Source organism: Trifolium pratense, linkage group LG3 (genome assembly GCF_020283565.1).
Source record: "Trifolium pratense cultivar HEN17-A07 linkage group LG3, ARS_RC_1.1, whole genome shotgun sequence".
In the NCBI taxonomy this organism is placed as follows: domain Eukaryota; kingdom Viridiplantae; phylum Streptophyta; class Magnoliopsida; order Fabales; family Fabaceae; genus Trifolium; species Trifolium pratense.
In genome coordinates this window covers 12,522,768-12,536,358 of record NC_060061.1, presented here as the reverse complement: position 1 = coordinate 12,536,358, position 13,591 = coordinate 12,522,768, and the positions used below count along the sequence as shown (strand labels likewise).

Sequence of the window (13,591 nt, the reverse complement as noted above, 5' to 3'; positions counted from 1 at the left end):
AGTGTTTCTTATAAAAAGGACCGGAGGGAGTATAAGAAAATATTAACTTTTTAGATACATTGTACAATTGATGTATCTAAGCAATATTATTGTTTAGATACGTTGATTTTACAATGAATCTAAAAAGCAAATATTTTCTTATATATAGGACAGGAGGAATTACTATTCTATGATTTCACTTTAGTTGGTAGGTAATTAATCCCCGCACAGTTGCAATTATTGAAAAATTTGTAGATAATATGATTTAAATTTAGTACCTAATGAACTAGTAAACTTTATATAAGGTCAACAATTCAACATGTCATATGACATATTTAGTAGATGACTACTATTCATATTATTCATATAAGTGGATACTCATTTACATATGTAATTTCTACCAAGTTTGGTATCTTATTGTGGATGGTCAGATGATTTAGAGTTCTAATTTGTAGTTTTTTTGAAAAAAAAATGATATATTCATTTAAATGGATAGAATACATCAATATAACCACATAATCAACATCGTTAAAAACGTAAAGAATGACTCTACAAATAAAACTCACAACTTCCAAGTTAATTAATAGCATACAACATCAAAATATCTACAACAAATAATAAGATAAAGTTAAACTCAACGGAGTATCTATATGCCTCCATATCTGCGACGTTGATACCCAAATCATTGGTTGAATCTGTAATTAACTGAAGCCGGTCTTTCAATAGAAATCAAATGAACACTACAACAATGTGTGGGACAACAAAAGCGTCGCACAAGACGACCAACAATACAACGCCGTACTCAGACGGCGAAATCACAAAAAAGAAAACACAAAAGAAAAAACTTGATCAATATGAAAATCATTTATAGTAAAAGAAGTAAAAAAAAACATATGCAGAGAGGTGATTCTAGATCAAAAAAGACCTAAAACCTACACTCTGCGACGAACAAAAGAGAAAAGCCTTAGAAAAAAGAGAGATTTTTTTTCTCAATAGAGCAAATTTAACTGCATAGAGCAAATTTAATGCTATTATTATTATTATTATTATTATTATTATTAATTATTCTCAAAATCGATCAATAAAACCAGTTCACATGCATAATTAAATGAAAATAAAGGGCAGTTTGAGAAATTCAATTACTACAATGCATACTTATTAATTCATTTTCCATCTCAATTCCCTGATTGTTCTAGTAAGAGTTGTTATCATTCTCCACCCTTTGTGATTTTTCTTTTTGCAAATCACCCTTTGTGATCTTTATTTCATTCAAATATGATTTTCCACGGATCCCTTGTGAAAAACTAAGATCGTAGTAGTCTAAAACACTTATTCTTCTGAACTGTGCTGGTCTTTCTTGAGTAACAAGACTTGGTGTTGGAGCTAAAATTGCTTCAAAGCTAGGGCCATAAAAAGTAGCTAAGGAAATCCTCTCCTTCTTCGAATTAACTTTTGCTCGATGTTCAACGCTCTTATAAATCCCATTTGTTATAATCTGCAAATTAAACCATTTTGGTTAATTATACTGCAATGTTTGTCAAAACTCAACAGCCATCACTATAGAACCTGAACTAGTCTTACATAAGTTACATTAGTTCAATAATTCAATTCACATGACTTAAGCTTCTTCTTTTTTTTGTACATAGATGAAATGACCATTGGAAACTCACACACAAAATGGAGGGACTGGGGTTTGAACCCCGGTCATGGCGTCCAATCTAGCAATTTCGGCATTTATGTCGGTTGAGCTAGGATTTGTGGACATACATAATGAAAATTGAGACAAAAAGTTGTGAATGATTTTACACATATATTATATATACCTCTAACATGTCTCCAATATTGATGATGAAGGCATTAGGCAGGGGTAGAACAGGAATCCATTGTCCTTCCTTTTTTATTTGAAGGCCTTCTATATCATTGATTTCAAGAAGGATTGTGAGGCCACCAACATCAGAATGAGATTTTATGCCAATGACCTGTTCTGGTTGGGGGCATGGAGGATAATAATTCACCCTTATGTTTTGAGTTCCTATGTTAAATAGATCTGTTATTTCCTTTGGATTTATTGCAAGAGCATTTGCCAGAAGTTCAGTGATTTTGATGCCGAGTTTTTCCAATTCTGCAGAATATATCTCTAAATTTTCTCTACATTTGAATAAGGATGATAAAGTAAGTCATCAACACAAACATTGATCAATCAATAATGGTAAATTGTGTGAAAACCAAATGGAAAATTGTACTATGATCATTAAAAGTGTCCAAATCAAAAAAAGAAAGAACAGAAAGAGACATAGAAACCTGAATGTGTGGGGGATTTGGTTGTATATATGTGGTTTCCTTATGTGAACCGGTAGTGTGTTCAAGAAGAAAGCATCTCCCCATTCTAGTTTCTGTTCCTCAGACAAAATGAAGGCCTGACCAAATCCCTCCAAGTCTCCTTCTGTCTGCCATAGCTTCTTCTTTTCTTCCATTGAAAGTTCAAACAAAGCTTTAGCACTTCTCTTCATATTTTCCACCAAGGAAGTACTTACTCCATGATTAACCAGCTGAAATGATTTTATCATTACACATATTAGTCAAAAGCTGAGTTGAAAAAATCATCTGCATCAACATATACGTAATATATGCACTATGCACATTTAATCTAGCGTTCGATCTCTGACCGTTACATACGAAAAAACATATGTTGGAAGAAGTCGACCCTTTAAATGAATATTAATTTATCTTTGAGGGATTAGTCTTGCAGTTGTCTACAAAGGATACTTTGATTAATAGTATACAAATATTAAATCAGACCTGAAAAAAACCCCATTCTTTGCAGGCATAATGTAGCTTCTCTAGCTCATGTCCCTTGAGATTAAGATCTTGAGACAACAATTTGCCAAGGTCAATGACAGGAATTTGAGGTAAAGAGATAGTGTTAGATAGCACTACAGTGTCTTGATCTGGAAGAACATATCGCTCTGGAACATTGGTTAGTGGTTCCTTTGCTAGCTCTTGGACAGAGGGCACCAGAATACTTGTTAGAGGTTCCATACTACTTTCAACTGAATACAAGTGCAACACTAAATTTTACTAACGTTTCCAAAATAACTAATAGGGGAAAGGATATGAATCTAACCAAATAATCTGTGGTTGATAATGTTTCACTTTATTTACACTTACACTTGTCTGCCACTTATCATTTTGCTTTTTCTTGGTTACCTACCATGATATAGGTACGGATGTTTTCACATCCACTAGCGAATGATTAATCTCCATCGGGGAACCTGTAGATCACACAAAGTGAGTTCTCCTCTCCCAACAGAATTCTTTCGGTACGCATGAGTCAAGAATCAAACCCATGAACACCTGCTTAAGGCGACCATGACTTTTACTACTTGGACCAATTCATTGTTGGTTCATTTTGCTTATTAAAAAACTGGTTCAATAATAAGAATTTTATTTTTTTAAAATCAATACTGATTTGTAATTTCAATAATAAATTAATAGACTTAACAAACACTGTCTTAAAATGTCAAATATAGCAGCAAGATAAAGCATCAACTTATTGTGTACAAAACAAGCACAAAAAGAAAGTAAGAATATTATATATACTTGTCAATGTGACATACTTAATGGCAAGTTAAAATTGTATTGCATGTTTTCATTAATTGTAAAGTTGTGAGGGCTTTTGATCGTTTTCGGCTTGAATCCTTATGCTATTAAGGAATGATTTCCCACGGAGTTCTTGTGCAAGGTATCCTTTGAAGTATTCTCCTGCACTAATTCTTTTGAACACTGCTGGTGTATTTGGAGTTACAAGGCTTGGTGCTGGATTCATAATTGTATTTAAAGCAGGGCTGTAAAATGTGGCTATTGAAAACCTCTCCTTCTCTGAGTTAACGGTTGCTCGATGTTCGCTACTTTGATAAATTCCATTTGTGGCCATCTGCCAAATATAGGATATAAGGCATAGATAAAGCAGGTTTGTATGAATTGAAAAATGTTAGAAAATTAGTCCTTGTAATTCAAGTTTTACTGTAGTCATACATTCTCAATCGTAACATACTGATCTAATGAATTATTTGTCAAAATTAAGAAACAATTACCTCCAACATGTCTCCGAGATTGATGATAAATGCATTAGGGAGGGGTTTAACTGGAATCCACAATCCATCTTTTTTAATTTGAAGACCTTCCACTTCATTGCCTTGGAGAAGGATGGTGAGGCCACCACCATCAGAATGAGAATTGAGTCCTACCACAAGCTCTGGTTGAGGACATGGTGGATAATAATTCATCCTTGTTGATTGAGTTGCTTCACCAAATAACTCTCTTATCTCCGCGGGGTCTATAGCAAGAGAATATGCCATAAGGTCAAGGATTTGGATCGCAAGGGTTCTCAATTCTTCACAATAAGTCTCTAAATCAACTCTACAACCAAATGATATCATGTCATCCACAAGAATAATCAATATATGTGTAAAATTCTATTAGAACAACAACCTTGGTTCAAAAGAAAACATGCGTAAAACACAAACAAAGAACACACGAGATTTGATTACGGAGTTTGGTCAATTGTGCATAGATCTCCGACTACACTTTAACGGATAATGTAAAGAACTTTTAAGCTGTCAACTAATCACAAATCATCTTATATGTGACCGTGATACGGTGAAGTAATAAAAATAGAAAGAAGGAAGAACCTGAATGGTAAGGGTATGTTAGGGAACAAGTGAGGTTTCCTTATGTGGGATGGTAAAGTGAACAAGAAAAACATATCAGCCCAATCTAATTTCTGTTCCTCAGAGACTACAAATGCCTGACCATATCCTTCCACATCCCCTTCTCTTTGCTCAAATTTCTTCTTTTCTTCCATTGGAAGATTGAAAAATTCTTCAGCTCCTTTCTTCACATTTTTCACCAATGATTCGCTCACTCCATGATTAATCAGCTATACATATAATGGTAAACCCACATGAAAATTAAAAACCAATAATACACTATTTGATACACACATGCTATGCAACATTGATCTGCTAAAAAATAATGGATTGTCGGACTGGACATGACAACTGTGTTTGATTTTAAATCCGTTCTTAAGACCGGATTATTTGCAGGACAAGGGACTGGACAAAAACTGAAATTATTGTCTCTGGCCGAACCAAGAGACAATTTTTTGTCCCAAGTACACATTGTCTAAAATACTAAAATAATATTTTGTCCACCAAATATCATAGAAGACAACAAGTTATTTTGTATTGTTCTTCTGTCTTATGTTGTTTTGTCCGGTACTTATCTTTTACGAATCAAACGGAGCTGAAACATATCTAGTTATGCAGATGAATAAAAATGAGAATGAATTGATTAGATGACACTATACCTGAAAGAAACCCCATTCTTTACATGCATAGTGCAGTTTCTTGAGTTCAGGTTGATTGAGATGATGGGATAGCAATTTGGTAAGGTCAATAACAGGAAGTTGAGGTAAAGGAGTAGTTGATGATGATGATGATGATGATGATGATAATATTGGATGTGAACGAACATAACGATCTGGAACTTTGGTCAATGCTTGCTTTGCTAGTTCCTGGACAAAGGGCACTGTTGGAGTAGTAGATGTTAGTTCCATTTTCAATTGATTCTAATCAAAATCAAATAGCACAAAATTTCATATGAAATGAAAAGTTATTGGGGAATTTGTTAATTAGTCGCTTTCGCTCGCTGGTTTGTTTAACTAGTACTAAAGAATAATGCTACTTTTACATAGTTTAATAGTATGTAGGAACTTCACTAACGGTAATAAAACTAGCGCGGTATGAAAAACATTACCGATTGTGCCACGACCAAGTGGAGACGGTGGGAACTGAGGTGGCGTCACCTGACGGAAGGGAATGGTTTTAGACTCTCAAATAGTAAAACTCTGTTTTGAAAATAAACTCCTTGATTGCTAAAACAGCAAAGACCGGACAGAATAAGATAATGAATGATAGAACGAAACTGTATCGGAGAGATATAGAGCGATAATATCTTTACATTCGAAAATAAAATGGTTATTTTCGTAGTTTTTATAGTTGTGCTGTGGACAAAAAATGATCATGTGGTTTAGTGAGGGACAAAAAAATCTTGTTTTTGTCTTGTCCCTTGCTACCTAATTTGTCGAGTCTCATAACAAGTTTCAAATCAAACAGGGTACAACAAAAGTTGTTCAATCTAATTCCTATTTTTTAGCAGATCAAACACACTTAATATATCGGGATCTATAAGTGTGAGTTAAGTTTAGCATTAGTTGAAAAAGTTAATGTTTAATAACATATAAGTGAGATCCTTAAGGTTTAGGGTGAAAATGTACTATTAAAAGTAGACATGGCAATAAAACCCTTACCCACGGGTACCCACCCAAACCATGATATGGTTTTTTGTGTTTTTGTATTGCGGAATTTGGTGAGATATAAATTTAGGGAGAAAACTCTCCTCAAATATAGGGTTATATGAAGAATACTAAAGTTCTTCTTTTATTCATCATGTTTATGGCTCTATATATAGAGCTACATAAAAACAAATCATATATTTTAAAAAAAAGAAACTAATCCTATAATAAATTCTAAACAAATCTTAGATATTCTAACAGAAATATAAATCATAAACCCTAATATTATTTTATTTCAAATATAAATCTAAACTATATTTAAATATAAAATCTTCCAAAAAAGATATTTAGGCATTATTCCCAACACTCCTCCTTGACTGAATATCTTTTTGTTGTATCCAATCTGAGATTTGCGCTGAAATTTTATTGTATTTTTTTGTTTCTCAAGCCTCTCCTCTTTGACCGAATATCTTTGTGTTGTATCCGACATGAGATTTGAGTTGAAAAAAACTTTTTTTTTTTTTGAACACTCCTCCTCGACTGAATATCTTTGTGTTGTATCCAGCATGAGATTCATGTTGATTTTTGTTGTTGTTGTTGTTGTTGTTCATCCACATTCTTTGTTGCTGTTTTTGTTTAACACTCCTCCCTGACTGAATATCTTTGTGTTGTATCCAGTCCGAGATTCATGTTGATCTTTGTTTTTGTTGTCTACATCTTCATATGAGACTTGAGCTTTTTTCAATGTATTTGTTATGGTTATGGGTTATATAATACATGAAACTATCTCGCATATAACATATGAAAGATGCAGGTTATGGTTATGGTTTTTCTACAACTTCATATGAGACTTGAGCTTTTTTCATGTATTTGTTATGGTTATGGGTTATATAATACATGAAACCATCTCGCATATAACGTATGAAAAATGTAGGTTATGGTTATGGTTTTTGGCTATGGATTGTTTTTCTCTTCTTTTTCACATCTTCATAATAAAGATGCAGTCAAGGTTATGAGTTGTTGATTTCATGGTTTCTTCTTTTTCTTCGTCTTCTTCATCAACTTCATCTTCTCCTTCTTCCATCTTTACGGGTCCTTGTGAACGACGGCGCTCTGATGCCACTGATATGGTTTTTTGTGTTTTTGTATTGCGGAATTTGGTGAGATATAAATTTAGGGAGAAAACTCTCCTCAAATATAGGGTTATATGAAGAATACTAAAGTTCTTCTTTTATTCATCATGTTTATGGCTCTATATATAGAGCTACATAAAAACAAATCATATATTTTAAAAAAAAGAAACTAATCCTATAATAAATTCTAAACAAATCTTAGATATTCTAACAGAAATATAAATCATAAACCCTAATATTATTTTATTTCAAATATAAATCTAAACTATATTTAAATATAAAATCTTCCAAAAAAGATATTTAGGCATTATTCCCAACAAACCATACCCGCTTTGACGGGGAAAACCCGAGTTGATTGGGTTTGGGTTCGGGTTTGGGTTTTCCCCGATTTCAAAAAATGGGTTTGGGGCGGGTAATAGATAGATTGATACCCACTCTGAACCCGCCCCACTTATACTACAAATTAGATTTCACCTCTTTTAAATTAGAAACGCTTAAACAATCTCTTAAATTACGTTTATATATTTATTTTTTATTTTAATTTGAGTATTAAACAAACCATTCTATTTTTTTTCTTTATTTAAAAAAATATTGTTGAGAGAAAATAATTTTGGATATTTAACTTTTTTTGTTAATAAAAAAATACTAAAATATAATCTAAATTCATGTGGAAAGAGGCGTAATGGGGATACCCGAAATCCGATGGGGATACCCGATCCCCGTTGGGTATGGGTTTGAGGTTATCATTTTTATCCCCGCTCGAATTTGGGATGGGTTTGGGGAAACCTGGACTTTATGGGTTTGAATTTGGGGAGGGCAAAACCCGTCCCCGCCCCGCCGCATTGCCATGCCTAATTAAAAGTCACTTTTGTAGTAGCGCGTGTGATGGTTAGGAGTAGTGTGTGTGATGGTTAGGAGTGGTCTACCGTTTACAAAACAAGTATCTCTTGGGGCACATCCTAAGTAGTCACCTTTAGATATATAAACACAACTAGAGAGTGTGTTCTCTCCGATGTGAGACTCTTTCCCACTTTTTTCAATTCACACTTCATTAGTTCCATGTCCTTCGAGACTAGTGTATATATATTTTTTTTCATTTCCAATCACATTGGTTCAACTTCCACACATTAAATGAACATTGATAAATTCATTTCTCAACGAGGATAACAAAAAATATTGGGTCTTCCAATTAAGGGTCTTAGACGGTTGCACCTATTGTCCACCATACCCTAAATACATACTATGGAAAGGCAATACAGGATTTTTTATTTCAATGGTGATTGACGCTGAATTTGGTAGGGATGACCACAGTTCGACCTCCCACAACTATGATCGGAAATGGGCTAGAACCACTTGATGTCAAAACTGACCTTTGAATTAGATTAAGTAGTCCAGTAAACCGAATACTTGTGCGGAAAAAAACACACTAATTTAAGGACAAGAAAAAAAAACTATATATGAATGAAAATGCATATACTCAATTTTATTATAAGAAAATAAATGAAGTCCATAACATTGTCAATTTAATACAAAAGTATTTTTTTATATGTATTTATGATCTCATACATAGTGTTTTGTACATATAAGCATGCTTATGAGCTGCTTATATATATAATTCTCCAGTTAAATTTCCATCGTTGATCATTTAGCACTTAAGAGTGTTTCTGATCTTCATTTTGGATCCTCAAGCTATCAAGGTATGATTTTCCACTGAGTTCTCCTCCAAGGTATCCCATATAGAATTCTTTTACACTAATTGTTTTGAATAGTGCTGGTGTTTTTGGAGTAACAAGGGTTGATGCTGGACGTAAAATTGCTTCCCAACCAGGGCTGTAAAATGTAGCTATTGAAATTCTTTCCTTATTTAAGTCCACCATTGCTCTGTGTTCAATGCTTGGATAAATTCCATTTGTTAATATCTGCATACCAAATAATTAATAAGTTCACAATGTTATATATAAAGACAAAACATCTTATATAAGCAATCTTAGTTGGTTTAGTAGTGATTGATGCTGGACTTAGTAGGGAGGATCACGGTTCGATGCCCCGCAACTGCGACCGGAGGGGCTGGAACCACTTGATGTCGGAACTGACCCCCGAACCAGATTAGACGGTCTAGTGGGCCGAATACTGGTAGTGGGAAAAAAATCTTATATAAGCTCAAACCAAAATAAAAATCATCTTATATAAGCTGCCACTATGATGAGTCGTTCGGAAGAACTTGAGATCGATTTCTTATGAAAATAATTGTTGGTCAGACTTTAATTAATGAAAGAACCAATAATTAATAGTTTACCTCCAACATGTCTCCAAGGTTGATGATGAAAGCATTAGGGAGGGGTTTGACAGGAATCCAAAATCCATTTTTTTTAATTTGAAGACCTTCTACTTCATTGCCTTGGAGAAGGATGGTGAGACCACCACCATCAGAATGAGAATTAAGTCCTATAACAAGCTCTGGTTGGGGACATGGTGGATAATAATTAATCCTTGTTGATTGAGCTGCTTCACCAAATAACTCTCTAATTTCCTTGGTGTCAACTTTAAGGGCATTTGCCATAATGTCAATGATTTGGATGGCCAGGTTTTTCAGCACTTCAGAATAGGTCTCTAAATGATCTCTGTATGATAAAATGAATTAATCCTTTTTATTTTTTTTTGTAAAATACAATTGCATTAAAAAATAATATATATTTCTCCATTCCATAAGAAACATTAAAATAACTAAAAATTGGAAAAAGATTGTCTCCAGTGACGTTTTTTATCCAGTGTAATCTTGACCACTCATTTTTTTTGTTTGCTAATAATTAAATCAAAAATGATTTTTAAGAGCCGATATGATCACTGTAGAGAATCTAGTGGAAATCCCACTGGAGACAACCTACTCCTCTCAAAATTGATGTATTTAGTCATATCTATTTTTTTATTCATATATCTCTTATAAAAAAGATATGAACGAAGTATATAATAAGACTTGCACCTTAGTCCTACAATATGTACTACTTTTTTTTAAATATCTTTTTTAGTATAATTAAGAAAGCCGGCTAGGTTATGGTTTGGGGTGATATCATCTTGACAACATGTGGTTTTGGAGTCACTTTCTTTGTTGTTTGTTCTGTTTTGTCACTTTGTCAATGTCCCTTTTTTTTTGTTATAATCACTTAATTAACATGTCTCATATGATACAAAAAAAATTAAGCTAATAATTTATGTTTGCGTTTATTTTTCAAACTCCATACTTTGAGATTTATAACACTGCGCATTATATCGCCGTGTTTCAAAACATCAACAATATATGCTAATCTAATATTCTAATTGGATTAAGATTCATGATGATACAATTTATGCAATATGCCTAGCAATTGATGTCTTATCTTATCTTAGACTATACAATTGTGTGAAAGACTTCTATTTCTAAGTTAAAAAAAATGATAAAATACTTTTAAAATCAATAAAAAGAATTTATATATGATCATTAAGCATTTTCGAAAGATACCCTAAAATTATCATATCTAGTTGTCCCCCTTTTTAAAAAAAGTAAAAAATTAACGACTTTCTATTATGTTTTTTACGGGTGTGAATCACAATAAGATTTGAGGGCGAATTGGCTTTCTATCCTCTTGTATGATACTTTTTTAAGGATAAAATTTATATGAAATGTTTTTAAGTGTTGTTTTTGCAATTCGTCTCACAAAGAGACAGTTTTTTATTATTAAAAGACAATATTTTTCTTTGTGAGAGGAACAATAAAAACAACGCTGCTTATACTCATAAGACATGCAAATTTTAAAAAATAAAATAAAAATTAAGAAAAAGAGTAGAGAAAGAGAACCTGAATGGTAAGGGGAGTTTAGGGAATAAATGGGGTTTCCTCTTGTTTGGTGGCAAAGTAACCAGAAAAAACATATCTGCCCAATCTAATTTTTGTTCCTCAGACATTACAAAGGCCTGCCCATAACCTTCAACATCTCCCTCTTTCTGACTAAACTTCAGTTTCTCTTCAATTGGAAGATTATAAAATTCCTTAGCACCTATCTTCACATTTTCCACCAATGAAGTGCTCACTCCATGATTAATCAACTATAATTAATGATTGCACATATATAAGTCAAAACCATTATCACTGGTAAAATCAATTACAGTATTTAAAAATAAAAATACAGTGATAATATTATTTCTATTTCAATAAAAATTTAAAGTGTGTGCTTTTATATGCAACTATGTTAGGACTTCTACTTTTTTTTTCCGATAGATATAAATGATAAGTCATTGAAAACTCGCACATACAAAATGAATAGATTGAGGTTTGACCTAGCGATTTTGACATTACTGTTAATTGAGCTAGAATTTGTGGACTATTCAGAAAAATAAACTATAACATGTGAATTATTAAATAAATAATTTGTCAAAAAACAAAATTGTTGTAATAACCTGAAAAAATCCCCACTCTTTGCAGGCAGAGTGTAATTTATGAAGCTCAGGTTCCTTTAGATTGAGATCTTCGGACATCAATATGCTAAGATCAATCACAGGAAGTTGGGGTAAAGGTGTAATTGTAGATAGTATTGGACGGTCATGATGTGGACGAATATAACGTTCTGGAACTCTTGTCAATGGCTCTTTTACTATTTCCTGGACAGAGGGCACAATCAGAGATTTAGTTTCCATAACTTCTGCAATTGAGCATACACAAATAGTTGTTTGATTATTAAATGATACTAGGAGTGGAAAATGTTACACTATACATGTTGAGAAAGGGGGTTATATATATACTAATGATTAACATTTTTAAACTCATAATACTCATAATACTAATGATTAACATTTTTAATTAACACATTCGGCAGTTTACTACTCCACCTCATAAGTTTTTTTTTTTTTTTTTTTCTTCGATAAATACAATTTAGTTGGTAGAAACGTTGATATGCAAAATTTTATATGTGAAGTATTGAGCTATTCAGTTGATAAAATTTATTAAGCTATTTAAGTCACTAAATTTGATTTAGTGGTGAATGGTTTGAGTAATATGCATAACATTTTAGGTTCGATCTTTTACTCCATTATAAACCAACAAAATAACTATTATGCTAAAACAGAATGGTTTTCACCCATACTTGAAGTAGATACCGGTGAAGCCTTGGGATTGTTAACCGCTCTAAATTGGGTTCATGATTTAAAACTTGACAAAGTGGACTTTGAGCTAGATTCCAAGTGTGTGGTGGATAATATTTATAGTAATCGATCAAACGTCTCAGCTTTCGATGATATTATTTTAGATTGTAGACTATTTTGTCAAACAATTTAAGGAACTCAGTTCGTTCGGAGACAAGTCAATGAGGTTGCTCACACTCTTGTAAAAGTGGCCCTATTTTTAGCTAATTTACACTTATTTATTGATATTTTGACATGTATTCAAGATATAATGAATGAAATGAGTTAAATATTTTACCTAAAAAAATAACTATTACGCTATTTGATTTTATTTTTTATTTTTATCAAATTTAATGACTGGTTACCAATATTGTGTGAGGCAAGAATGGGGTAATGCATAAGATGACAAAAATGGTCAAGTCCGACTAGCAATTTTAGGCAGATTTAAATGGGCCTCTTAAGTTGGTCTGTCCAATTTAATTGATAAAAAAAAAATGAAGGAACACGGGACCGGCGATAACAGCAACAATAGATTTTCTTTTGTCATTCTATTCATTTTCTTGCATGTTTTAGGAACTTAAGAAAACTATTATTGTCTGCTATTTAGGTAGCGAATATTCCCCAAAAATACCCTACTAGATTTGGCATTTTTTATTTTTCAAAAAAATTCATTTTTATTAACGTTTGTTAGTTAAGTAGCATAAGAGTTTGTTAAATAAATAATAAAAAAAAATAGCAGAATGGTAAAAAGGGAAACGCATAGGATGCGGGAGAAATAGGTTGGACGACAAAAGAAGATCTCCAACAACAAATCATGTAAATAACTCAGTTTTTTGTTGGTATATAAGAGCTACAACTTATTATTGTTCATAAGTTTTAACTCAATCGAAAAATGCTGATAATGTAAGGTGAAACACTTTAATTTGGGTTCGAATTTGGAACATCACAATTGTGTCTATAAATTTCGGTTGTG

The 13,591-nt window shown here is 32.6% G+C and overlaps 3 protein-coding genes across 4 annotated transcripts; all 3 read right to left on the bottom strand.

The window, feature by feature from the left end:
• Positions 1-1,113: 1,113 nt before the first annotated feature.
• LOC123917773 (protein SRG1-like) lies at positions 1,114-3,026 on the bottom strand. The gene is made up of 4 exons (XM_045969595.1): positions 2,779-3,026; positions 2,281-2,528; positions 1,803-2,127; positions 1,114-1,474 (listed from the first exon to the last, which is right to left on the bottom strand). Exons 1-4 carry the CDS (start codon positions 3,016-3,018, stop codon positions 1,172-1,174), a joined length of 1,116 nt encoding a protein of 371 aa, XP_045825551.1. The 5' UTR covers positions 3,019-3,026; the 3' UTR covers positions 1,114-1,171.
• A 109-nt stretch (positions 3,027-3,135) lies between these two features.
• Positions 3,136-5,699, bottom strand: LOC123917774 (thebaine 6-O-demethylase-like). 2 transcript variants are annotated; one of them, XM_045969597.1, is made up of 5 exons: positions 5,348-5,699; positions 4,671-4,918; positions 4,074-4,398; positions 3,597-3,913; positions 3,136-3,251 (listed from the first exon to the last, which is right to left on the bottom strand). In XM_045969597.1, exons 1-4 carry the CDS (start codon positions 5,594-5,596, stop codon positions 3,632-3,634), a joined length of 1,104 nt encoding a protein of 367 aa, XP_045825553.1. In that variant the 5' UTR covers positions 5,597-5,699; the 3' UTR covers positions 3,136-3,251; positions 3,597-3,631. The 2 variants fall into 2 exon arrangements, with proteins under 2 accessions (XP_045825553.1, XP_045825552.1); XM_045969596.1 differs by having other exon boundaries at positions 3,251-3,913.
• A 3,226-nt stretch (positions 5,700-8,925) lies between these two features.
• Positions 8,926-12,372, bottom strand: LOC123917775 (probable 2-oxoglutarate/Fe(II)-dependent dioxygenase). Its single transcript, XM_045969598.1, has 4 exons — positions 11,899-12,372; positions 11,300-11,547; positions 9,764-10,088; positions 8,926-9,386 (listed from the first exon to the last, which is right to left on the bottom strand). Exons 1-4 carry the CDS (start codon positions 12,133-12,135, stop codon positions 9,120-9,122), a joined length of 1,077 nt encoding a protein of 358 aa, XP_045825554.1. The 5' UTR covers positions 12,136-12,372; the 3' UTR covers positions 8,926-9,119.
• Between the last annotated feature and the right edge of the window lie 1,219 nt (positions 12,373-13,591).

Excerpts from the sequence above, each read along its gene's own strand:
- LOC123917773 (XM_045969595.1), bottom strand. The coding sequence starts at position 3,018 with ATGGAACCTCTAACAAGTATTCTGGTGCCCTCTGTCCAAGAGCTAGCA. Across the intron at positions 2,128-2,280 it reads CAAATCCCCCACACATTCAG|AGAAAATTTAGAGATATATT; the intron begins GTTTCTATGTCT and ends ATTCAAATGTAG. Across the intron at positions 1,475-1,802 it reads ATATTGGAGACATGTTAGAG|ATTATAACAAATGGGATTTA; the intron begins GTATATATAATA and ends TTTAATTTGCAG.
- LOC123917774 (XM_045969597.1), bottom strand. The coding sequence starts at position 5,596 with ATGGAACTAACATCTACTACTCCAACAGTGCCCTTTGTCCAGGAACTA. Across the intron at positions 4,399-4,670 it reads AACATACCCTTACCATTCAG|AGTTGATTTAGAGACTTATT; the intron begins GTTCTTCCTTCT and ends ATTTGGTTGTAG. Across the intron at positions 3,914-4,073 it reads ATCTCGGAGACATGTTGGAG|ATGGCCACAAATGGAATTTA; the intron begins GTAATTGTTTCT and ends TATATTTGGCAG.
- LOC123917775 (XM_045969598.1), bottom strand. The coding sequence starts at position 12,135 with ATGGAAACTAAATCTCTGATTGTGCCCTCTGTCCAGGAAATAGTAAAA. Across the intron at positions 11,548-11,898 it reads AAGAGTGGGGATTTTTTCAG|TTGATTAATCATGGAGTGAG; the intron begins GTTATTACAACA and ends CATTAATTATAG. Across the intron at positions 10,089-11,299 it reads AAACTCCCCTTACCATTCAG|AGATCATTTAGAGACCTATT; the intron begins GTTCTCTTTCTC and ends TTTATCATACAG.